At 52.6% G+C, this 25,301-nt stretch overlaps 1 protein-coding gene across 1 annotated transcript in view; it reads left to right on the top strand.

The window, feature by feature from the left end:
* Positions 1 to 211: 211 nt before the first annotated feature.
* LOC100906405 (Kv channel-interacting protein 4) overlaps positions 212 to 25,301 on the top strand; it is a 53,218-nt gene continuing 28,128 nt past the window's right edge. Inside the window, exons 1-3 of the mRNA XM_018638972.1 lie at positions 212 to 302; positions 9,651 to 9,728; positions 11,024 to 11,101. Of these exons, the coding sequence (XP_018494488.1) occupies positions 212 to 302; positions 9,651 to 9,728; positions 11,024 to 11,101 (247 nt within the window). The remainder of the gene's footprint in view (positions 303 to 9,650; positions 9,729 to 11,023; positions 11,102 to 25,301) is intronic.

Below are 25,301 nucleotides of genomic sequence, written 5' to 3' on the forward strand. Positions count from 1 at the left end.
CCACACTGACGCATCATACCCTCAAACAAAAGAGGAAGAAGGAAAGCCAATCGCAGAAGACGGCATCCCTGATAAATCGACAAAGCTCCCGAAGAAAAAGCCAATACGCGACAGAGGCCAAGGGTCAAATCGCATCAATTGCGACCTACGGTTTTCAAAACATCAATATACTGCCAGGTTGGAAAGTTGAACGGGACGCTCGAAGATCATCATGTCTCGAGCTAAAGACGTACAGTCGCTCCCACTTGCCAGTTCAAGCGCGGACAGGGCCTTTGTCACCGAGCGCGCCGCCTCACCCGAAGGTGAGTTTCCTCTAGGTTAGGGACCGGACCTTCCTTTCTCTGAGAAGACCCTGGGGCATACATACAAACTATGTAGCTACATAGGTACTTGTGATTAGGTTGACTAGAGGTCATGTAATATCCAAAAAGTGGACGGATGTTCGTACATGTTCAGAATACGTGGGACGGAAGAATCGCTCCAGAGGTCCTGACGAGTTCGCACATACCTATGTCGGCAACATCGCCAGAGAGTTTGCCGGAGCAAAGATGTCTCAGGGTGACCGTGCGACGGAGTCGATTCGTCGCATCCGGGCTCTATTATATGGGTCTTTTTCTAGGGAGAGATCCTTGTCGACGTTGTTCCCCAGGCGGCAGCCAGCTCTTCGAGCGTGAAGCGTCCATTAGACCATTCCGTCTGATGATCGAAGCTCGATGCGTCTGCGTGGATCCCGCTAAATCCGCGCGAATAGATCATACTCTTCGAAAAGAGCTATGCCTTTCCTTTCCGATGAGCACGCTAGGATTTCAGAGGCTTCCCACGGTCTCCAATTTTCAAGAAACCGATTCGTACACCCATTCGAAGTTCTCAAAAAAGTCACCGGACAGTTGTCGAAAAGGAAAATTACTCGAGGGGAATCCCGCTCTTTTCGAAACCTCCTCAATCCTCAAAACGAAGGACGGAACGCGACCAAAGAATATTCAGCCACTCTTTGATGAAGGGCCTCCTAAGGAGAATGTATGACGGGACTGAACGCAGCCCCTCATCCGAACACTCTCGGGAGTTTTCATTCACTTACTTAGCAGAGGGTGAACTAGGAACGCTGTCGTCGACCTAGACCCGCGTGTTGCTCCCTGCCCGGAGAAACTGGAGGGCTTTCCGAGGTCAGAGCGTTGAAAAGGCTGGCCGAAAAGCTGGCGTGTCGCTGACGGCGACCTGCCCCATCAAGGAAAGAATGAGGAGCCTTGTATCCTTCTCCTGATGAACACGCGACCCGTCTTCATCGCACTTGACAGAGTTCCTGAGAACAAAAGGCGCAATGTCGGGTGTTAACAGCTCCATTCGCTGCGTAGTTCCGTGAAACTCTTCCTCTAAAGCGAGTGAGAGGCATTAATTCCTGAGGCTTTAGGTGGGACCAGCCGAACCGCGGCCTTGTTGGCGAGTCTAGGCAACATCTCGCATGAGCGGGAAACGCGCTTGTTATCACTTTTCAAACTTCCTCTCTGACGTAATACTTCACACTCGAGGCTCAGCGGACAGCGGCATTCGCGAGCGGTAAACAGATTGGGCACGCTGTCGATAGAGCAGGCATCGATGATTGCTTCATCTTTCTCTTTTTTCATGAAGGAGAGCTTTATCCCACCCGGAGATCAAAGCGCTTCAGATTCCTGAAATGGGGGACTGACCATGTGACCGAATTGGCTTGACCGAAACCGCTTGACCGAATCCGCTTGACCGAATCCGCTTGACCGAATCCGCTCGACCGAAGCCGTTTGACCGGATTAGGCTCCTCCTAACTTCGCTGGGCGATTCGTAAGACCGATCAACCGTCTGTTGCTGTACTCTGAAATTCATTCGGAGGTATCCTCCCGGATCCCCGAATCGCACGTCCCCGAATCGCATATCCCCGACTCGCCTACCTCAGGTCAGGATCAGGTTCTAACATTGACGCGAGATCGAATCGCTCCGAGGGAATCTTTCCGGTCGAGACGAATAGCGGAGCTCAATTTGCGACCAGACGTCTAGCGTCGTTCGCGAGAGCTACCGCGCGTCCCGAAAAGCCGTCTCGCATATCAGATTTATGCAGAGGTGTGGGTCATCTTACGACGAGATTAGGTTCTTCCCGCGGAAGATTGATTATCCTGTCCGAAATGAGCAGAGATGAACCACGGAGGTTTGACGGTGGAGTGATTGTGATCCTTTCGTGAGCTCTGTGCGGTCGGTAACCGCCTGCTCTCTCCCGTACGCTTCGTTGGTCTCCCGCACCGCTGACAGAGGCAAAAGCTTATCGATGGCGCGAGTACAAATTACCCGTCCCGTCCGCGGGCGTAGGGTTCACAGCGATCTCGATGGAAACGAGCAATCGCCCTATCCCCGGTCGGGGGCTCGTTACCATTCTATCATACGGTTGTCTGAAGGGTCGACATCGAGGGACGGAACGATTACAGTCGCGTTCCACTGCGAAACCCTCTGCATTCGATGAAATTCTGGTTGGGAATCCTTCGCATCAACACCCTTTGGGCAAGCGAGGGAAACATCCGAGTTCGCTGCGGATCCTCCCGGGGATAATGACAGCTTCCACAGCGAATCACGGAATAAGGAATGATGGACGTAAAACCTTGTGTGCCGACAGAAGCCCATGGTGCCAGAGAAGAGTCGATCGATCGTCTCTCTCTTCTGGCATGTCCCTCGGGAATGAAGTTTTCGCAGGATGACGAATGGTTTGGCGTGAAGCCATCGTCTGCAAGCCGTCTATTCAAGTTTTCTTCTCTGCTCTATTCAAGCTTGGTGTCTGTCGACAGCGGCGTAGGCGTCAGCTTTACGACGTGAGCTTCTAATAGACCCGCTGCCCATTCATCGATGTAAATATGACACATCTGGGTTGCAACCCCGAGAAATGCCAAATCCTAATGAGCTTACGAGCGTGCCAATGTGTGTTCGAAAGCGCATACAGCCTATTAAGATGCAATAAGTCGCAGACGCGTTTCCAACCTTGGAAACCTTGTCGTACTCCTGTTCGCTGAGGTAAATGAGCCTAGTGGCTGTCGGTGATTCACCCTCGAGAGCGGATCGGAAAGGCTTACCGAGGACGATATCAATACATATTGATATAGAGAATACGGCGCAGATCTGTACCCTCAGAGGAATGAGACTCCTCCCACCTGAAGATGTTCCGACCGTGACAAGGTTGTCCAGCCGGAGCCACGGGACCGGCTCGTCGCTACTGGAACCTGTATTCCTCCGACCCTGGGCCTGAATCCGCCACATGTTTCCTAATGGAGTTGGAGGAATTCGATCCACAATAATTGTATCTGTATCCTTCCGGAGACGGAATTCGAAAAAAGATTCAAACGAATAACAGACCAAGTATTGGAGATTGAGGCTTCTTCAGTTCCCTAGGAATCGAATCGATGTCTCGTTGCTCTGCTGCCGCGATTCCCAGGTGGATATCGGCCATACGCGGTACAACAAGGGCTTTATCGCACTCCATTCGACCTCGGCTATTGGCGTGTTGCCAGCTGACGCCTCGGCCCTCCAATATATACCCCGATGAAAACATACAGCATTGTTGCTCTGAAGCGGGCTTCAGCCGCGATCTGTGGAAAGTGTCAGACGGCATCGAAAAATCGGCGATCACGGAGGGTGGTGAGGCAGGGGACGGTCTTCTTGAGAACAGCCCTTCGAGTGTAGGGCCCCTTCTGTGTCGGCGACGGAGCTCGATCTATTTATCTCGAAGAGATCAAGATTGTCTGTCATTAAGTTGTCGATGAGATCATCTGGACCCTGCGCGATACCCGGCTGGGAAGGAGAAAATCGAGGCCTACAGATTTGCGATCGCGAATGAGTCCCGCTCCGACCACCTGTTGTCGGTCCATCTCAGTCCCTCGGCGGGCAGCCGGATTCCTCCAAAAGAAGATATCGATGAGGATATCAAATATTGTATCTCTATAGAAGATAATCAATTTGTTCACTCCCGCTCTCAGTCCTTCCCTCCGCGTAGCTCGAGCGACGATCGCGACCCCGACGACCTGATTTTATCCGGAGACCGCGGTATCGCGGCGGATCGATCGCGATGAAATCAGCATCCGTACCGCTTCGTCGCGTGAAGTCAGAGAGAGACTCCGATTTCGATGCTCCGTTTTCGAATTTTATCGGCGCCTCCGGCGCTCGTGCCACTCATCCCGGCCGTAACATAGACTGCTCCTCTTTTACGGCCGTACGACATCAGATCAGCGGACACCCGACGGAGTCCAAAATTAAACCGTGACCTACCTCCGCGCTTGCGGACCAAATCACCGACCGATCACCGACTCTTGTCCTACGTCGGCCTTGTCCGTGGCTCGAGCTCGTACTTTGAAAGGTCGACCCTTTTGATCAAGCAGCCGACCGGTTTCTCCGAATCCATGCTGCTGAAAATTTCCTACAAGTTTCTGTTGGCCGCGACGCACTCGGAGCCGCTACCGCTGAGGTTTGAGCTTTATTAAAGCCTAAGGTTTCGCTCGAGAGAAATTCAGAGGAGAAATTCCGCTTCGAATCCGCCGGAAATCGTCTTCGTTGGCGTATCCGAGTTCGCTTCCGCTGACGCGGAAAATTCAACTCGCTTTGAGCGTCAGCCGTCAATATAGAGATTACTTCAACATCCGGACGCACACAGATGTCGAAGTGGACGCATCGATGCGCAGAGTTTCAGTTGGCCTCGAGATGGCCTCAGGGGTCACGTGTGGTACGGTAGGCGCGGAATGCAGAACGAGTTGGCCGACTGGCTCGATGGCGCTGGATCGCTGGCACCGCTAGTTCAGTCGTCGCTATGAGCACCAGAGTTTCGGACAGTTGTTGGACACCGACCGTGAGCTCGACGAAAACTCCCCCTCCTCGAATTCACCTCGCCCGTGTGGGAGACCCACGAAAGAAGGAGCAGACCCCCTCCTATCAGCCCCGACTGAGCGACGTGGCGAGCAATCGACCGACTGGCTGGCGGGATAATGATGAAGTCGAAGAGTCAAAGATGAAGTGCGACTGAAGTCGATAAGCCGAAGATGAAGAGCGGCTGAAGTCGACGAGCCAAAGATGAAGTGCGACTGAAGTTCACGAAGCGGGAGGAAGGTGGTTAAAGGAACAAGAGCACCCCGTTGTTGGGGAGGCAGGTCGGATGCGTCGTCCGTCTCCTCCCACTCGTATCTCGGAGACCTTTCTGCGCGCGCACCGCAAACCCCCAGTGGTTCGCGTGTGGCGTGAGTTACCTCGAACGAACGAACGAATGTAGTCCAGTGCTGCCATCGCCGTATCGGAGCTGAGAATCGAATATCGCCGGCCGCACTTCTTGTCGAAGCGCTGCGAGCATCGACTCCGTTGACTGTGTTCTCTGCACAGCGCCGCCGATGAAGTCTCGGCCGCCTAGGAGACGATCTAATTGTTTCTGACCGTGGAGCTCTCAGTCGGCAATCCGAGTGCTCCAGTCCCACCGGAGGAAAGTGTTCTCTTTCGATTTCATTGAGTGCTGATTCCTCTCCTCTATTGTTTCTCTCGTGGGCTACCTGAAAAGTTCCGTTTTGTGAGTGCTGTGTGGGTTGTGAGCGTGAGAGATGCCTCGGTCGTCGACACACCGGCGAAAAGGGAACTCACTTTAGGATCTCTAAAGACATTTGGTGCTTTCTGTGGCGACGCTCGCTGCTGCAACCAAGACGTCTCGGCCATGTGTTCCCATCGTGTGGCCCCCCTACAGCTGAGGCCCGTGAAGCGAGTTAGCACGTCGAGTCTCGAGAAAGGCATTTTCAGCATTTCGTCGATACTGGCGGAAGGTGAATCCACGCTGTCCCTGTCGTCGTGCTCTCCGAGGCTATCGCGACCCGCTTCGGCCTCTTCCTGTCACAACAAGAAATGTCACCAGGAGTCGATGGAACTAACGCTCAGGCGCAACGAAACACTGCCAAATCTCGAGAGCCCTCTAGTCGAACAGAATCGGGTGCCGGTTCGAGCTCTGGATCAAACGCCGAGCCATGTGTCGACATTCCTCCGGAATCGTATCAGGCCTCCTCCTCCTCCTCCGATCAAAGAGGAGAAAATCGAAGAAGAGCCAGGTTTGTTTTGTCATCTCATTAATACTCTCAACCTTGTCGACTTTGTCACGGAGCGCTCGCTCCGCCTGCTCGACGGTGCTCCTGATCGGAACGGTCTCCCTCTGAACGATCGGATTATTAAATTGTGTTGTGAATAATTCAGATGCACGCCAGTGAATCGATTGTTTGGACCCAAAACGATGATGATGATAACTGCGTCAACGTCGGTAGCGCGCACCGGTTCCTGCTCGTGTTGACGGAGCGGAACGGAGTGAACCCTGCGAGGAATAGCGCAGGCGTTGCTCAGCCCGGCGGGCAGCGATGGGCTGTTTGCGGAACAATTTGCTTATCGAGGTCAGGATCCTCCGACGACGACGACAGATAAGAGCATAGGCCATCCTGTCGCGCTTCGATCTCAGCTGTTTTTTCCCCAACACAACACTATCCCGTGTTTGGCAGTGTAGTCGTTCCGGAGACATCGATACGACAGCGTCTCTCTGGCGCTCGCGGGCTTTGATCCGAATCATCTGTTCTCTCGTCGCCTCTGGATGCATGCCCGGGTTCCGCGGGGAATGACCGCTTTGCGTGGCAGAAGTTCCCGATTGGAGTCATACCAAATGCGCTCGTCTTGGGACGGAGCTCGGCGAGAAGGACTTCCGATATCGCGTTAAAGTCTCATGTTTTTCCGTCCTCTCCGCTGGAAAGGACTCCCTGTCTGGCAGGAGTATCGCGTGCCCCACTCAACCTGATAACTTCTGCGATATCGAAAGAGGTTAATCCCGTCGGCGGGAACTTGGCGGTCTCTCGTGCGAGCAGCAGGAAATCTCATCCATTCACTCACATATTGGTATCGAATCGTTTCGGAGTTCCTTGGACCCCTCGAAAGCATGGCGGAATCGATGCTGGACGCGAGCACGAGGTCGAATGCCGACTGCTCAGTTGGAGGCGAGTTCGACGCAGCGATCGTTGCATGAATATGACAAGACTCGAGTGTCACTTTGTGTTATTCATCAGGTCACCGAGAGACCGTGGCGGGAGGTCTGGAACCCGGTCGAGAACGGATCGAAGCCGGGACACGCCTTAGCATTGGTCTCATTTGATTACTGCTTGAGGAGTGTTCGTGCCAACATCCAATACGGCTGAAATCGTCCGAAATCGGTGTTTGGTGTTCTCGATACGCTATAGCGCTGAGAAAAAATCTCAGCTGAGTCACGAGCAGGGCCGTGGTTTCGTGAGTCTCCCCTAGGATTTATCGACACTGTTATTCAACGGAGTCCATCCAAGAGGGTTCCGGTCCCTTTGAACGTTTAATCCGAATCATTTCGTGGGGAGCGGTATATTTCACGTGAAAATTCTATTGTTGCCATGTGTTCCGCTTGTGCTCTCTCGTCGTTCATGGCATTCCGAACTGAAACCGATTAACTCGTGCAGAGCTGCGTTAGGAGGACAGTATGAGCTTGGGCTCGCACATGAATCGATCCATGTAGCGAGGAATTATTGAAGTCCTCTCGCAGGGCGAGAAGCGGCTCGTCAGGCGGATCAGAACGAGCGCAGACGGCAGCAAGCATTCGTTTGGACAAGGTCCAAGTCTAGAGACGGGAGACTCCGGACCCCATCTGAAATTCAATAGAGGCTCGGAGGGGCGGGCTTCCGACGCAAGGAAGGGGAGCTTGATGAGGAACTCATCCATTTGAGATTTGTGTCGGAATACGGCTGCTCGTTCCCGAAAGGAATGGTTCCTTGACCGTCGTAGGGCGTCTGCTTGTTATCTCTCAGCTCCAACCGCGTGAAGATTTATGTCTGGAGCTCCTCTTCTCCGCGGAGTCTGGTCCCGAGACGAAAATATAGGGAATCAAGGTCATTGGGAACGCCCGGCCATCGGCATATCTCGAGAGTCCCGAGCATTCGGAGAGCTGATTGGGGAGCTAGCGGCGTGTCTCGGTTCCGAGAGATTCTGGATTTCGCAACGAGATTCCGAACCAGCAGAACAGACTCCGCGTTCAGTCAGCAATCCGGTACTGGGAAATGAAACCTTGCGATCCCGGTGACTCGCCAGAGGATCAATGAGAGGTATGGTCGATTCTGTTCCCCTCAATCTTCATAGCCTCCGACGATCCAGAACGTATTGAACAAACGTGGGCTTGATTCGCAAATGAATCCACGAGTGGCCTGCCGGACAACATCGGTCTGGGATCCCGATGGAATATGCGGAAAATCAATCTCGATGCTGCCCTCAAAAACTGGCGGAGTCATTGCGAAGCAAGCCAGACTGTTCGTGCGGCTTATTCGGCCGACACATGCTATCCATCAGCGCTCGGCGTTTTCACATCCAGACAGGATGTGAGGTTGACGGTCGATACTGAATTCTATACGTTGCGCTGGGTTTTTCGATCGATTGTGCTTCTATGTAACACATACATAGGTGTGTTGACGCTCAAGCTCGCTTGTGCGATCTCTCTCTACGCTAAGGGTCTCGCTCCTCTCAACAATATACGATTTCTTTATCTAGACATGACAAACGATATGGAGGTGTGATTAACGCGTGAAACGCCACTCTTCCTTTGGGACTCTCCCCCGAGCAGACTCCTGCTAGGAGTCGGCAAATCCAGCAGGGAGAACCTCCCTGCTGGATGCCGCTCAGCCTACGGGTTCCTGTCCCGTCCGCCGCGGTGAGCTCGGACTTCTGGTGTCAGCGACCGAATCCTCCGATCAGTACTTAGGCCTCAAATCGGTTGATGCAGTTGAGAAGGGGGAAGATGAGAGACTATGCCCCTGTGAAAGATCAAGATTTGGTCGCTGAATTTCGTCTCGATGGCAACCATCGGACTTCGTGGCACGGTTCCTCCGGGGGAAATGTACCGAGAATCTCTTGTATGAATCATTTTTTTCTCTGAACATCGAATCGTCGAGGAGGAGAGACCGAGGACCTCTCGCGAAAGTTCGCGAACGATTTGATACGAGAACATGGTGCCTGACTGAACAACCCCGTTGCTTGTTTTACTTTTGTGACTAATGACGTGACATCCAAAATTATGTCTGACAATCAGACGATCGGATCCTGAGTATCGCCTACACCCAAGGTAGCGAGAAGAGCCGGATGATCCCCTTTCCATCACATAAGTCTAGGAAGGACGCTCGACTTCCGATCGCGGTGAGACCCCCAGCTCCGAGGCGAGGTCGACCTCAGATTTATTTTCTCGCTCGGAGCTGCCCAGAGCGCAAGGCGGCAGAAATATTCCGGGTCAATTGATGAGCCCCGTTCTCATCAGATCTCTTGGCGAACCGTTGACCATGCGTTAGCCGCTGGCAGCGGCAATCCTCATTTTTCTCGACAGGGCTAAGCCGGGTAGGGAAATGGCGTTTTTTTTTGAACGGAGTACCCCATCGCAAGCTATACTCAATCGACAACTGAACCACCCCTGTCGTGCTTCAGGACCCTGGATATACGTGGCTGGTGTGTTACGCTCTCTGAATGAATCCAGGTCGAAAACTCAGGGCATAGTCCTTAATTAGGACCATACTTGAGAGGCTTAACGCAGCCCTTTCTGATCTCCTGCAATCAAACAACTTAGATGATATTCTTTCTCTTTCCAGGACTCAATAAAGGCTCGGACAATGAGGACCTCGAGGAGGAGCCCGAAGTTAGGAATTTGAAGTACTGGGCAACCAAGAGTGAGTCTCGCTATATTCTATGAGTAGTAGAGAGCTACGCTGTTCGTAGAAATGAACACGGTTCAAAAGTAATTTGATTTTGAATGCCCCAGGGATTTTTATCGCAATCCGAACCTGATCCTGGAGGCGCGCTTAGAGCAACTTCAGGAACTTTCGATTATATTAACCGTACACCGCTGCTCACGAAACGAAAATTGTTCTGGATTGGCCCACGCTCATACTCGCACATCGAGCTCACAAGCCTATCATTTCATTTACTATCAGTTTACATGGAGGCGGTGGACTGTTCATAATATTCAGATCACGGACGGACCACACAAAACACCCACAATCTGGATGATGGTCTCGTTCTTGCGATCGACTGAGAATGCGTCGCGGCGGGTCGGGTCCCGAAAAAATAGTGGATCGAGCAGAAGGGAAACAATTGATTCCGAAGCCGAACGTCACACAAAGGGTCGTAGGACGCTATCGGTGGTCAGCACTTTTTCCAACCCCACCCCCAACCCGATGCTCTTCTCCGCGTGCCCGTAGGAATCTACGAGTCAAATAAATGGATTACGACAAGGCCATGCGATCAGAATGAAATTGATGACCACCCGCTCGCCACGTGGAATATCCGGCGCAGCACGTAGAATTCGATTATTGTTCGGAGCGAGATTCAACGATTCTGTTGTTCAAATTCCACCGCAGCGCACGCGAATGGGGTCGAGAGAGCGCTCCAATATCTCGCATTTCGCCCCGCGAATGAAAAAACGAAATTCTTGTGAGCGTACTGTCAGCTCCTCCCTATCGGCGATCCTTCTCTCAGTGGGCTCAGTCAGTCGAATACTTCTGACGGTCTCCCGGAATGGATTAGGTTTTGAAAAGTGAGGGGATTTCTACAAAATTCGTCGAGTGCACGCTGATGTTTATCAAGATCGCCATCAATTTGGCAAGACGCGAAAAGCCCCCGCTGTCCAGAAGATTGATCGACCGAATCGCTCACATCTGGACACCGAGTATTGTCGTTCGCTGAGAGCGGCTTTGAGCGCGAATTCCGAGAGACTCGTTCCCTAGAATGATCCCTGGAGCCTAACCCTCGACGAGACTGCTTCGTATCCTTTCGAGTTCCTTGCGAGCCGGCCGTCTACTTTGCGATCATATGAATAGCTAAGCGGAGTCGACCGAAAGGCTAGCTCCATGCGACGTCGCGATGACAGCCCCCTTGATGTGTCGATAATGTCATGCGTCATTCATACACCCCGTCAATCCAGTTGACAATATTCGCAACTCAAGCGTATGGAATTTTTTTCCAGTTGGCCACGTCTTCCGGAAGGTCAGACCGACGAAAAAACGGCGGAAAACGAGCTATGGATCACTCTTCTCGTCCTTAGGTGGGTCTATCAATCTTGGCTTCCTAGTGTCACTGAGGAGAACGCAAACGGGATGGCAAAGCTAATTCGAACACAGCGTTCAGACCCATGGCACGGACAAAGTTCACTCGACCGGTCAAGCGAGCGAGGAACCATAGCGAGTTGCTCTCTCGCTCCCGATGGAATAGTTCCCGCAGACTTGATCGAAATTCCAGCATGATTCGAGCCCATGACTGTCCTAGCCTAATTGCATATAGACTGATCTTATTAAGAATAGATTCAGATGGGATTCCTTCGAGCTGTAAATAGTCGAGAGGCGAAAGAGGTCCGAACGTATGCTCCTACTCTTCTATTCTGATGGAGTCAAGATCATATCGCCGCCTAGGGGTCACCCTCATAGCATGACTGTTGCCCTCATTAGAATATTGGAATGAACTTCCACGGCTCGACGTCTTTCTTGAGCTCGGGAACGCCCGATGCCAGAGAGTGTGTTTCAGTTTTTGAGGAAGCCTGATTCTGACCATGAAGTATTCGAGGGCTGATCTACATAAGAGTAATCTGAGCAAGCTGGTACCGAGACGCAAGCTATGGGAATTATTCTCGACGCACTCCGCTTGGGCTAATGGTATATCCAAATTCTCACGTTTTTGCTGGTGACCGCCAGCTTTCGTTCAAGTTGGGTACGTTAGATTTCCACTTCGAAGATTCCGCGCCTAAGCGAGGGGCCGAGAGGTTTCGTAATCATCGGGTCGCTCGTCTAACTCAAATTATTCGAGTTGCTGATGTAATGAACTCGCTGGCATTTGAGGCAGTCGGCTCCTGACCTCTGTGCAATGTCATTCGCTCTCCCAGAGACATTCATAGCCCTATCCAGTCCTTACTTCGCGAGGTGCTTATATTGATAATGCTAACATGGCTCTTCTTTCCGCAGGTGGTAAGTACGGGAGCGTCATTGTATGTCGAGGAGCAGCCCATCACGAGGCCACAATACGTACGACACGGAAAACAATTTATCGCGTATATACGCAGACGAAGTGGAGCGAGGCAGTCGCTCGTCGGGATCCTCTATACAGCACTCGACGTTAATCAGATACGAGCTGTTGAAATGGATACACATGGATGCAATCGACGTTCGCTTATGGCAGAAAGTCATTCCGGCGCGAGTGGGCCCACACAATGATCCACGAGCCCAATTGTCGAAACGAGCGTATGCTCAACCCGAAGACACAGCAGCGGGAACTGTGACCCGCACAATGGTCCAGCTTCTGATGCGCTTGGCTGCCGCCCCGAAGTACTCTGGTAACGGAATCTTTCGAGGGATGCATTGAGCGACTGGCAGCCCGCTCGCAGTCGCTGCGATTGTCCGTCCTCAAAGAGTTTCCGTCATGGATCGTTTTATTTCTGATGCTGACGCGTATACAGCAGTTGCTGAAGGTCCTACTCCGCGTGAGATTTCGAACCGCACGATCAAACTGCGGGAAACAAGCGGAGCATCGATGCGCGGGAAGTTCCTCCGACGCGCAGTGCCTGGTCCGAGATACGGACAACGTTTGTGAGAAAGTGAACCAGCCCTTTGCATTCCTTCAATGGTCGCTTCGCGAGACTCAATGGGGAGAACACCTGCTCGGAGAGAATCGTACGTGATCCTCAGCTCGAACGAGTGGAGTCGAGGGAGTCAGGAAGCTATAAGAGCTCTCTCAACACCGTGCTCGCAATCATTTCTGCGTGATGCCGGGACCGCTTTGGAGCATTCCTCCGCGATACCGGACGGTCATAAGCACGAGCAATCGAGGAGGCCCGGGGCAAAAGCCTCGAATCGCCCTCCTCCGGCAACAGAGAGCTGTCCGTCTTTCATCCCATATCTTCCGACTGCCCCTACTTCTTCGTAGTGTTTTGCGCAGGAGGTAGTACATCGAGCTCGTCATTGGACCCTGAGCGGTGGTCCGGAAGGAAGTCGAAGGTGCGAAGAGACTCGTCGGCACAGGGATGAGATCGTCCGAAAGTTTTTTCCCGGGACGACGACCACCATTCAGCGCGATTCTTGAAAGAAAAACTCTCTCCTCGGACCTTCAAGGTTGAGGCAGCCTTTCGGACTTCGAGACGCTCAACATTCCTTCGAATGTCCGACTATACGATCGATTCATGTTCTCAGTAAGAGAAGCCGTTTGGGAATTCGCCGAGGTCTGGAGTGCTCCCGTGTATGAGTTCTGAGGCGAGTGAGACATGTTTTCAAAGCGAGCTAATGGCTCGGAACATGTCGATGATGCACTGTCCTCCATCGAGTCTGAATGCGTCTCGATAAATCATCCCTGTTGTCGTATTGGAGAACAACAAACACCGATTCCCATCCAGCGAGAAAGAGAGTCCTCAGTGCGGGACGTCGACATTCTGGACTAAACATTACCCTTTTCGTGGTGGAGCAGCTCGCAAAAGGGTGACCCTATAATTCTCAAAAGAAACTGCGAGTGCGAAAAGGGTTAGGAGGACTGAGGGGAAGGTAGGAGGAAAAGGTTAAAGAGCCATAGGAAAAAATGCATTGACTCACTACCCACAAGAGTGGAAAATTCAACTGGAGTGTGGGGCTCATGTACATGAGACCCACTAAGAAAACCTAAGGCTCTTCACCAGAAGAGAGAGAGCGGATAGTGTTGGATTTGAAGAGTTTCGGGTCATACATCGGAGGGAAGACATGAGGGAAAGGGCATTCCAGAGATGGGATGTGCGGGGAAAGAACTGGAGGCGAATTGAGCAGTACGATTGGAGGAAAGTTGGACAGAGTAGGGATGCTGCTTGGTACTCTTTCTGGTTACACGGGCGTGGACCTATACGGAACTTCTGCAACTCGTGTGAAGGCACCCCACTCTGCGGATCGGACGGCATATCATTTCCCGAAAGAGGTTCATGGCGGGATACTCGTGCCGAGCACCTCTGGGACACGAGAACTGGCCGAGAATGCGGCGGACGAATTCTATATGTTACCCGGCTCTCTTGCCTTACTGAGTGAAATCGAGCTCCGATTTAGACATTTGAGACTTTCGCTCTCAGGAGATGCATGTCGCGTGGTGCCTGCTTGTTGGAGCATACTGCCCCGAATCGGTAACTCCCGATGAATTGGGAGGAATTCGGGGTAAAACATTCAGACTACCCTGTGCAGCGTCGGAGGCAAACCCGGATCTCGCTGGTGCCGCGCTTGCGGATCTTCCAGGCGCCCCCATCCCCCATCGAGTGGCGATTCCTCGCCGATTGCCTCAGGATCAGAGTCGGTCGTGCCGCAGATGGGCCACTTCCGAAACGGAATCACCCGAGGGCTCTGATGGATGCAAGTATACCAGTAGTGCCTCATTATAAGGTACCCGGAAATAATAGGCACTCGGTTACAACGGACCGATCGCCCGGTCTCATGGACGAGCCCATGGGATCTTCAATGTCAAGTCAATCAGCTGTAGCGATCCCGGTAACGGACTTCCGGATATGACGCTAGATATAGGAGACTGATTCTAGGCCCCGGTCTTATCCCGTCCGAGGCTAATAAACTCGGTTATAGCATGAAGAACTCCGAATTTCCTGGCGAGCAGGAAATTCGGAAGCCAAAGTCTATTGGACGACTTGCAAAGTTTCTCGCTCCTCATTAGGGAGGCCGCAGCGATGTTTCCGATGCTTCTCGCGTTCGCTTCGAAACCCATCTTCGGATAGAACGGACCTCGGATGTAACAGTTAACGGACATAACAGACCGCTTCAGCCGGTCCCTTCAAGTCTGTCATGGCGAGGTTCTACAGTAGAAGTTTCCACAGGCGACGCGGCTCGTCTACCAGGTCGGGATGAGGAATCGTCCTGTTTCGAGACCCACCTAGTCATCGGATCAGCAAGGCGCTTGCAACCGAGTTGGAAGCGCGTTGAGGTTATGTCGGAATGATATCGCCCTGCGGACCCTGGAGGTTTTTTCCCATTCGCCTTTCCTCATTCATTGTCCAGTGACCGCTCCCGCGATCGAATCCCCTTCCTGGCCGATCACAGGCTAGCGGATCACGGGACGGGGTGCGGCAGCGTTCTGTCAATCATCCTCCGATAACTGTCGCCTCTTTCCATGAACACATTGACCCGCTGCCCATGCCCACCTTGACCGAACTAACACAGGATCCACCATGGCCCTTTCGTCTCGATCATTTATCGATGACCCCTGCCGGAGTCGCCGCAAAAAAATATTCCATGCGTCTGAGTTAGTTATCGGATTCGTTAAAAACGAACCGCAGTTCGAGAGTCGAACAGGAGGAGATCTGACGGCTGAAGCTCTCTCCGGCTCTTGGGGTGGCATGGAAGCCTCGATCTTTAGATTTCAATTTTTAGAACCCGAAGCAACACGCGCCCTCGTCCCCAGGATGCGTCGTTGGGCGGCGGTCCCTCGCTCGTTCGCGTCTCGGGGGCTGATCCCGATAATCGGCGCTTTTCCCCTTGGTTATGCGGATACCGTGGCCAGTGTTCCATCGCACGGGACCCGGAGAGAATCGATGCTCCTGTGGTCGCGACAAGTTACCGTCAGAAGCATGGAGAGCTCACGATGGAAGGAACGAGGGTCGCTGAAGATCATTCATGGCTATTGTGGAGGTACCGACCGATCCGTGGTTGTGACCCTACCCTCGCAAGTGAAACCAAAGGCACCTCTCCGAAATTCTCATCGAGGCGTTCTTTGTTGAGGCTTTCTTGTGAAATCGCCGAAGGATTTTTATCTCATTGCTCGATCCATTCGTCTCGTGAAGCACGGCCAACAATGGCTGAGTGAGCACCGATAAGCTCCGACTGTATGAATCATGGCCGGGAGTCCATTAGGAATACAGCTGTTTCATGTCGGATCAGGAGGCGAGTTCGACTACGAGATGTTCCTTGATGATCTCGGTGCCGATTCTCATTCGGAGATTCGATGTTCCCTCCAGCTCGAGGCGATATCCTCCGCCAGAAAGCGTGATCCTCTTGGCTGATCTACACGGAGCGACACGTCACCTTGAAACATGGTTATTCTTCACGGCTGGGAAACAGAGGATCTCGAAGTGCTGGAAAACTATCGGTCCAGCCCCGGACCCTCCTCCCGCGCACTCGTTCGAGAGAGGAATAGCGGAAGGAGGAATACAGACTTTCTGACGAGGCGAGTGTATCGTCGAGGCCCGCTGGGAGATCCTCCCCAGATTTCTATCAATCATTAGCAGAATGCGTTGCGCTAGGGGAAGGAAGTTTCGGATTAATCTCCATGCAAATTCGTTTCTTGCCTTTGATCGGATGAGGACGTTTTTTGCAAGACGAACATTTCCTGCCTGACACCGGGTGGTAATAACGGTCTGTGAGCCTCGCCGCTTCCATTATTGTCGAAAGTTTTTTCCACAACTTTTGGAACTGAGCTACGGAATGGATGAAATGAAAAATTCCCCCTCGTCTCCAGCACAAACTCAGCCGACACAGCGATGTCGGATTCCCGGGAAGAAGCGAGCCGATCGGGAGGAATCCAATCTCGGTTTGGGATCCCGGGCCGGTCAAGCCGAGAAACTTTTCCGCCTGCAGGTCTGTTGCTCGGTATTTGCCAACGGTCCAAGCGTACATTGTTACCGCACGGCTTGCCAAGGCCGAGGCGTCGTTTAGTGAATAAAACACAAGGACTCGAGCGAAGTTGATCTTATCAGCGGAAGAAGGAGCACCAACAGAACAACTTTCCGCAGCTGGGGCAGCGAGCCGAAGGTGCCTCTCCACACTAGCAATATGAGCGTATATCTGCCCGAATGTGCTCAGCGATTCCTCTTCATTCGGGAAGCAAACTCCCGATATTGCACTGGAGGGAGCACTGGAGAAGATAGTTGCGTGTACTCGCGGGAGGGAACGTGTCGCTCTCGACATCGGATTGTGGCGGATTGCTATGAGGAGTCAAGTCCCTCAGATCCTCGAGTGGAAGAGCTATAAGAGGAACCCGGAGCCTGGGCCTGTGACCGGCGACGACATGCGTTCGACAGGAATTGCGGCAGGAGAGGAGCAACCTGACAGCACCTACGGTTTGTCTCTCCGCACGGCCGCTCCAGAAGTCCGCAGCGACATCCCTTTGTACGAATCGTGTGACTACCGGATTCCACTTTTCGCGGGGCAGGAACGGAGGGGGAGAGAAGAACAACTACGAAGACGTTGTCCGGAGTCCTCTCGACTCTCGACGGTACATTCGGGGCCCGCGATGCTTCTTGCACAGCCCCGTTCATTTTCCTTCGAGAAAACCTGTCGCTGGTGAGTGAATCTCCGACGCGCTTCGGACCCAGGAATTCGAGACCCGACTCCAGTGGCACTCAGGAAACCATTCGTAGATTCAATGCAACACAATATGTCACAATAATTATTTCTTCATGATGGCGAAATTGTCCATGGCGGTGTATCCTATGTATGTGAAGTTATTCGGCATCAGATGTTCGAATGAATTTTATCCCGTTCAATTTGGTTGGGTGCATCGCCGGAATTTTCCTCGACCGCATTGACGCTTCGTCGAAGCGGTTCAACGCGCCTTTCCCACTCACCATGCAGTGATGCAGCTCAAAGTCCAACGAGAGAGTCCAAGCTGACACCGTGCAGCAAATCCCACCGAGCTCGCTACCTCTCATGGCAGAGAATCATTTCCGCTATTAACTTGCGCAAGCCTGGGAAGTTTCGAGTTCATATGTCAACGGATCAATTACGACTGTACAGAAGCCGTAGGTTTGCTCGGCTCGGGAAGAGATTCAATTACAACGCTGCCATTAGAGAACAAGAACGCTTACGACGAGTATCATAGTGGAGCACTTCAGAATTTTTACGCTGGAGCGAATGGAGGAGACTTCCCAGCTCGTGTCTAAGCTCGTCTCCCTAAACAGCGAACTGCCACGCCATGTAGTCGACAGATCCGAGGATTCGCTTCCTGAGTCCAGTTTTCGACTACGAGCGATGAGAACGGACTGCAGATGATAGATAGAGACGGAGAACTCTTTCTCAAGTTTCATTCCGCAGACAATGTCTGGAAAGGAATGGAATTCACTCATCCCTACCTCTAAGGGAGATTATGTTTCCCAGGCAGCTAGCGAGCGCGTTGTCGGATCCCGATAGAGGGTTCTCGCAAGATATCGCCGGCGTTCGGTCCCACTGCTGGTGAGTTTCTCACAGCGGAGCCCTGGGGAAGCGATAGCAGAAAGTTCGATTTTCGTCCTGGAACGGCTAGATGCTCCAAGACCCCTTGACCGAATTCCCGGCGGGGCATTCCATCACATTGGAATTCTGTTTTTTACCCCGCGCGGGGAAGAGAAGCGACTTTCAGCGCTCAACCCGTCTGCGAGCTGTGCTCGTCGACCTCATCTTCCGAGTCGGTAGGAGCACCGAGTGGGTGTCCGAAGCTCGTTATTGCAGTCTAGCCCGAAATTGGCGAAGGTGCATCATCCGAGTCAGTAAGCAAGATAACCAGCCTCGTTCTGGTAGGCGGGGAAGTATGCACGTTCCTTCGCTCGCTTACTTCATTCGGTTCACGACGAGGCGTCTTTTCCCTAGAGCCCACGCGAAACTTCATGACTGAGTCCCGCCCGTCTAACACGGCACTGGCCGCAGTTTCCCTCGTTATCTTCGGCTTTCAGCACCGCGGAAACCGACCCGTTCGCGAAGAGTGCACCCCTGCGTACTTTCCATTCTTCTATCTTTCTTCTGCTCGGGTCGTTTCCTTTTTGCTTGTTTACCAGAAGATTGAGTGGCGACGCCGTCCTGTTATTAGGTAATATAGCTTCTCGGCTTGCACGTTGGGCTCTTGACACCTGCATCGAAGCGTCTTGGACACCTCGCAGCAAATGTACCTGATTTCCTAGATTAGGCTGGAGTGTCGAAAGGTACGGACATACGAGGCCATTCTGGGACGAATTCAAAATCAGCCCGGTCGGTTCCCCGAACGGGAAGCGGTCAAACTCCCGTCTCGAGGGCGTGACCTTTCACGGTATCGATCCGTCAAAAGATTGAAATAACAACAAACAAGGATCGCAGTTGCCTTAAGTCATCATCGTTCGTGACGTGACAAACACTATCCTGAGCTCAGTGCATTCCAAGGGGGTCCCCGCCCTTTCCCAAGTCGGTTCGTCGTCCCGCACGTGATCTCCTCTGCATGCGGCGACGGAACGTTTACCGTCGAAGCGAGACCACAAGCATCCTGCCGATACGCCGCTCTGGGAGTGACCGCCTGGATTCGAGGCGGACACTGTCACTTCCACGCCAACCGAGATTTCCGGTTGGGAGGGGGAGCTCCCACCGACTTGAGCGAACGGTCAGTGTTCTCATATGTATGAAATGCTCGGCTGGAACATAAGTCGGCGTATTCCGACGTTCGACAGAAGCAATCAATTTGTGCCTCCGGTATTTCAGAGCGTCGAAGACTGCGGAGCTCAGTCGCGGCTCGTATTGCTCCACTCGGACGTTCTACGAAATGTAAACAAATAAACCATAAGAGTACCGCTTTTTCGCGGGAGCTCCTGGTATAGGTTCCTGTGGACTGATGGCAAACGTTGTAATAAGGGCTCTCAGATGACGAGACGACGGAACTACCGAATTCTGTGTGAACGTGCACGGTAGTGTGCAGCAAGACAGTCGACCCCGCCACCGAGGAGAGAACCTACATAATCTGAGAGCCGGCATTCGGGCGCGTTCCGGTTACGCTGAACACCCGAACGCAACTACGTGGAGCAATTAAAGCCGCGCCGCACTCTCAGCGGGAGGCTGCGACGGTTCCGCGTTGTCGCTTGAGCGGCTCAAATGAGCGGAAAGATCCAGCCGGGCGGAAGGTGGCAGTGATAGATAGATGGATAGATATATGGAAGAATGCATGAATCTGTTCCCGAGCGAGCAGAGGCCGCTCTGCATAAGCGCGAAGCAGTGGTACACATCGATAGACGAATAAGTACTGGATCCGGTCGGAGAAACGAATCCGATGCTTCCTGCTCAGTTGTTCTGCTCGTCGTTGCTCGCATGATGACCTTGGACGGGAAGAGATAGAAAGCACCCACGTAAGTGAAGGAGGCTCTGTGAGTGCGGCTGCTGAATTCCACTATGCCATCGTGTCGGGCTTTCCCGGGATATTTGTCCTCGTCAAAATGCCTCCTTCTAGCCCCTTCCTTTCGTTCTCATTTCCTCGCGTTCATGGTCGGCCCGCTTTTCTAATGTATAGCAGACTTCTCGATCCCAGAAACTCCGGTGAATGCGCCAGCCGAGAGTGGTTAGTGAGTTTGGAACAGCGATTCAAACTCCGCAGGCTCACCATTCGGTGGGATTTCCGGACTTGAGCGGAGGAAATGGACGTACGAAAAGAAAGAGAGGAGGAGCGAGCTCATATGGCATCATCCCTGGGGACCGCTGGTTCTCGTCCTCCGTTTTCTCTTGCTCAACGCATTTACCGGATGCCGGCATGAGCGGACGTCCAGATGTACGGAGGACCGGTCAGACGGATGGACGGACCCATGGATTGGGGGAGGGTCCGAGCTTCGATGAGTAACTTTTGCTCTCTGAAGGCTGCTGTATACTCTGCGGACTCGATTCAATTTATTTGCTAAAAGCAAAGTTGAGCTTAGCGGATTGATGCCGCCAATCGACCGAACGACCTGGAGGGGCCGCATGAAGGCGTGAAGCTACTCACTTTTTGGCGCTTGGCAAATCCATCCATTTATCCATCACTCTCAAGAGGGGAAGCCAATACTTGACTCACTGACGAGTCCTGGCGGGGGGGAGGGGGAGGAAACTCGCAGACAGCTACGTGACTACTTTTTAAAAATTTGCCGAGTTTCAGGATGAAAGTCACGTCTAGAGTCAAAGAGGAGCCGGCATGCTCCCATGCCTCGACGTGAATCAATACGGGAGAATTTGCTCCTACCACTTGCGAGCGACAGAATTTCGAGACGAGCTGAGTTCGTTAGGCTCTCGCATTCGGTCCGCTCCTGCTCCCAAAACTTGTTTGAAATTATTTCCAAGACGCGCGAGAACTTCGATCAAAGGCTCCGTGTCTCGATCGACGGAAAATGGATAGAGCTTCGCTTCTTGCATGGGACCCGTCGGACCCAAGGACGCCCTCGTGATTTTTGAACGTATCATAGCATCCAAGGGAGAAACGTAGTTGAGCTCTGAATGTGCCTCGATCCGGAATACGAGCGCTCATGACGGGAACCTTGAACTAACCGCGAACTCCTACGGCGCGAGCAACAAGGAACAATCAACCAGCCCGTCGCTGATTGAGAGCTGAACGTTTTTCGGTCCTGTCTCCAGGACGTCATCCAGCCTCGAGGCTATCATTTTGTTCCGAATAGAATCCGAAGCTGTTTGTCCTGGCTCCCTCTCTGTCCTGTACAAAGTGCGAGTGAAGGCACGGCATTGGAAGTCTGCAGAACAATGATGAAAGGAACGAGACTCTGAGCATTATCTTCGAAAATGTCGATGGCTCCGTCGACATTCCACGTAAGTCATGCTCAAAAGCTCCAGGAAACAGCCTCGGAGCGCTTTTCGGCTGTCGAGGTGACGGGATTTCCTCCCATAGCCAGTGAGTTTGCGATGTTTCTCGTGTGATGCCCAAGTCCGCGTATACAACTCAATTCCGAAGAATACGTCAGTACAGAGAACTCTAATGACTAATTATGGGAGCTCTATACATTTCAAGAGAATCCGGAAAACAAGAGTTCCGAGGAAGACAAACGCTTGCGAAACGTAAAATCACGGGCTCTCGACTTTCGAACTCAAATCTAGGTTCAATGAAGCCTTCTGCCTCGTGTTGGAAGTTCATCTCGCAAATTAAGGCCTCTCGAGCCATTGCGTTGCGTACTTACACGTCAGATCCCCCACGGAGGAACCCTAGATGAGGTCTGTGGGGAGCTCGAACCGCGTTGCTCCTCCGCACGTGCTCGCGCAATGATGCGGGGCCGTCTGGAATGCAGAGAACTTTGTGATCCAGTCTCAAATGTCGAGTCGACTCGTACAAGCGAGTCTGGAGAAAATGTGAGACCAGAAGAACACCGTGAACTCGATCGCAGCTTCATTAGCTCAAATCTTCCTGCTCCATGTAATCTATTCATTGTTTGTTCGTACGGATATACAAGGACTCCGTCTCGACTCCTGATTCAAAGCTTTAGGGGAATCTGCTCTTTCTCGTGCCGGACCTCGGTGGATCTGGCTTGCTTTGAAAGACTCAGACAACACTGCGGCCGTTGCCGCGACAAGCAGGGACCCAAAATCCTTCGAGCGATCGGGAGCGACGAAAGAGGAGGGGGATCGCTGGTAACGGAAAAGGGGAATCGACGAGGATTCGATCTGCAATTTTAAAAAGTCGTGGAAGACGTCAGATCGGTTCGAGTTTCCCTCCAGACCTCTTCTCGCCTGATCAAGTATGTAGTAGTCTATGAAGAGCGCCGAGTTGACTTGAGAGAGTCCCGCGAGGAACGCTGATTTCAGCTTACAATGCCCGGGATTGGCATGCTCCGATACTCCTTGTAATCAGAGTCCCAACATCTTGACTGGCGCTACTATGTAGTTCCGCTTTGATTCATCAAGAACGATTTTCCGGAGCGGGCATGGAAGAAGTTCTCCGAGGAGAAAGCGCGAGGCTATTTCCAATAACCCGAAAGCTGCGTTGAGCTCTGAAGCAATTGGAGATCAGGAGAGGATCCATTCGAAACGCAGGCTTCACGGAGTCGACTGAATGAGTCCACTCTGGCGGAAATCTGGCTTCAGGGTTCATTTCGGTAATGAGAGACATAGAGAGCACCGATGCTCACCTCCGTCTCCCGAAACTTAATTCCCTTCGGCGGCAAAATGTGATGCGTTCGTTATGATATACATAACAGGCATTCCTCGCTGTCGGGAAGAAGGAGAAGAATCGTTCCGCGGAGGATATCGCGACTGAATGAGACATTTTCTAATACCGCGAAGCATGCGGAAAGTGTGACGTACATTCGTTAATTCCGTCTCAAAATGCTTGGACGAGGATCCGAGGGGTTTTCGGCGGTGGTGTGATGCTCGCATCCTTGATAGTGAAGTATGGATGCCGTTCCTCGTCTCCGGAGCCTCTCGTAAGCGATTCATGACAGGGAGAACGATATCGGGGAGCCTAGAGCAAACCGGATATCAGAGATGAGGGACCCTCCCGGGCGTCGATGATACCCTCCGACGTCCCGACAAAGTTCCCCAGTTACTTGGCTAGTGTTGAAATGAAATCAGCCCGGGGTCGAGACTTTTAAATGCGGACGGAAACATAGGAGTTCTTCGCGAACGAAACAGCCTCAGAATTCGGACCGGTTCGGCAGCTCGAGAAGCACTCGCTCACTCACTCAACAAGTGGGGCTCGTTTTCCCTTTCCATTTCCCTTTCCTCGGAAGTGGGGAGCGTGGATTCTATCCCAAGATCCACCGAAGCCTCAGAGCCTCGCACTTCACGAGCGCCCTACGGCGTGGCCTGTAGGAAGAAGTTTGTCGCCGAGCAAGTCTTGCCGTTCTCCCATTAGGTCGAAAAGTAGCGACTGCAGAAGTGTTTTCGTTTTCTGAATCTCTCGTTGAAACGACTTTGCGACTCTGAGGAGACTCCCTGCCGGTTGTTCCTCATTCCTTGTGCGCGACGTCGTATCGAAGAGTGCAGTGCGATGTGACTCTCCACGATGATGTGCGCGTAGTTATCGTAGTTGATGGTAGCTTTTTGGTTGTCGGAAGGCTGGCTAGTGCGTGTGGGGCGAGGAGGCGCGTACCCGGCGCGGCGTCTAATGCTTTCGAGTGCTGCATTCGAATTCCCTAACCCCCTCCGAGCGTTCAGGATACTCGAGGAACGAGCAGAGCGGATACGGACTTTTCCCGCGCGAGCAGTGCTCCTCACTCTGGCGGGGAAACTAACTCGCACAGCAACGATGTGACCATGTGGGGCGCCGACGTACGAAACCGGTGGTGTTTTTGCTCCTGATATTTTTTCCGTTTTTGTTTCTATGCTACGATGTAGTGAAATCACCCGGTGTCACTAAGCCGACTTCACCAGCCCGAAATACGTCGACGCTGACTCTTAGAGACCCGGTCCGCCGACACTACTTGGATTAGAACGAAGCACTCCATCGAAATCTCCACAAGTCGTCGAGATAATCGACACATCCTTGTTCGTAGCCTGTCGAAGGAAGAGCGTTCTCATCGGTGATTGTTTCAACGTTTTCTGAGAGGGAAACCCGCAGAGGAAACCGGATTTCCAGAATGTACGGGGGAATGTACGGGTCGTCGGACTCGGGTCGAACACATAAGCATCAGAAACATCACCAACACCACGCAGCTCCTCAACGGCAGCGTCAGAATCAGCAAAGCGGCTCTGTCTTTCTGGTAGGCCGTAGAGGGAATCCTCCGACGTCACCCCCCTCACAGCAGGAGCATCCCACCTCCATGAATCAAAATGTCCCTTCGGTAGCTGGAAGAAGTGTGGAGCTCTCCACGGCTTCGAACCAAATGGCCGGCTCGGATAAAGACCTGGCAACGGGCGAAACCCCTCGTCAACAACCACAGTATAGTTTCTTCGAGAGGATCGTGAACTTCGTTCGCAAGACCTGGATGGGCCTCACGGCATCGGAAGGTATATATATTCATTAGGGAACAGAAGTTCGGCGGGAATGCGCAATTTCCCATTCTTACCGAATCTCGGGACGAAAAGGGAGAATTTCAGTCGAGAAATTCAACATACCCACCTATGAAACTGCAGTAGACGACAGAGGTCCGCGGAGTCTATAAGAAGTGTGCGGGTCCAGAACTACTGCAGAAAATCAACGGCTCTTTTCTGTATCTGCCCTATGCTATCGGGAACCTTGTTTTAGTGTTTCTGTCGGAAAAATCTCGGTCATTGCCGTTGGGTCGGCGGCGGTTCTCACTCAGATTACTGGAAGCATTTTGCGAGCTCAGCTGCTAGGAGCCCTGACCGACCGAGGAAAGGCTCGGCGTATGTTCTGTACAACGACGGGCTGACTGACCACTGGGATCCTAATTTGCGCAAGGCCAAATGAGATAATGTGTTGTCGGCCGCCATCAGCGGACAAAACCTTCTACGCGTGTGTTGCCTGTGTGCCGGTTGACAGAAAGGTTTCGCTGCGTGTGAGATGAGCTGTGTGCTTTTGTAATCTCCTGAGCTTCTCTTGCTCGGTTACTTTCCGGGCTGACCGTCCCGAGGTCGCAGACGTCGTCTACGCGGGAGTTGCCGTTGACCGTG

This window comes from Galendromus occidentalis, unplaced genomic scaffold (assembly GCF_000255335.2).
Source record: "Galendromus occidentalis unplaced genomic scaffold, Mocc_1.1 scf7180000077231, whole genome shotgun sequence".
NCBI classification, from domain to species: domain Eukaryota; kingdom Metazoa; phylum Arthropoda; class Arachnida; order Mesostigmata; family Phytoseiidae; genus Galendromus; species Galendromus occidentalis.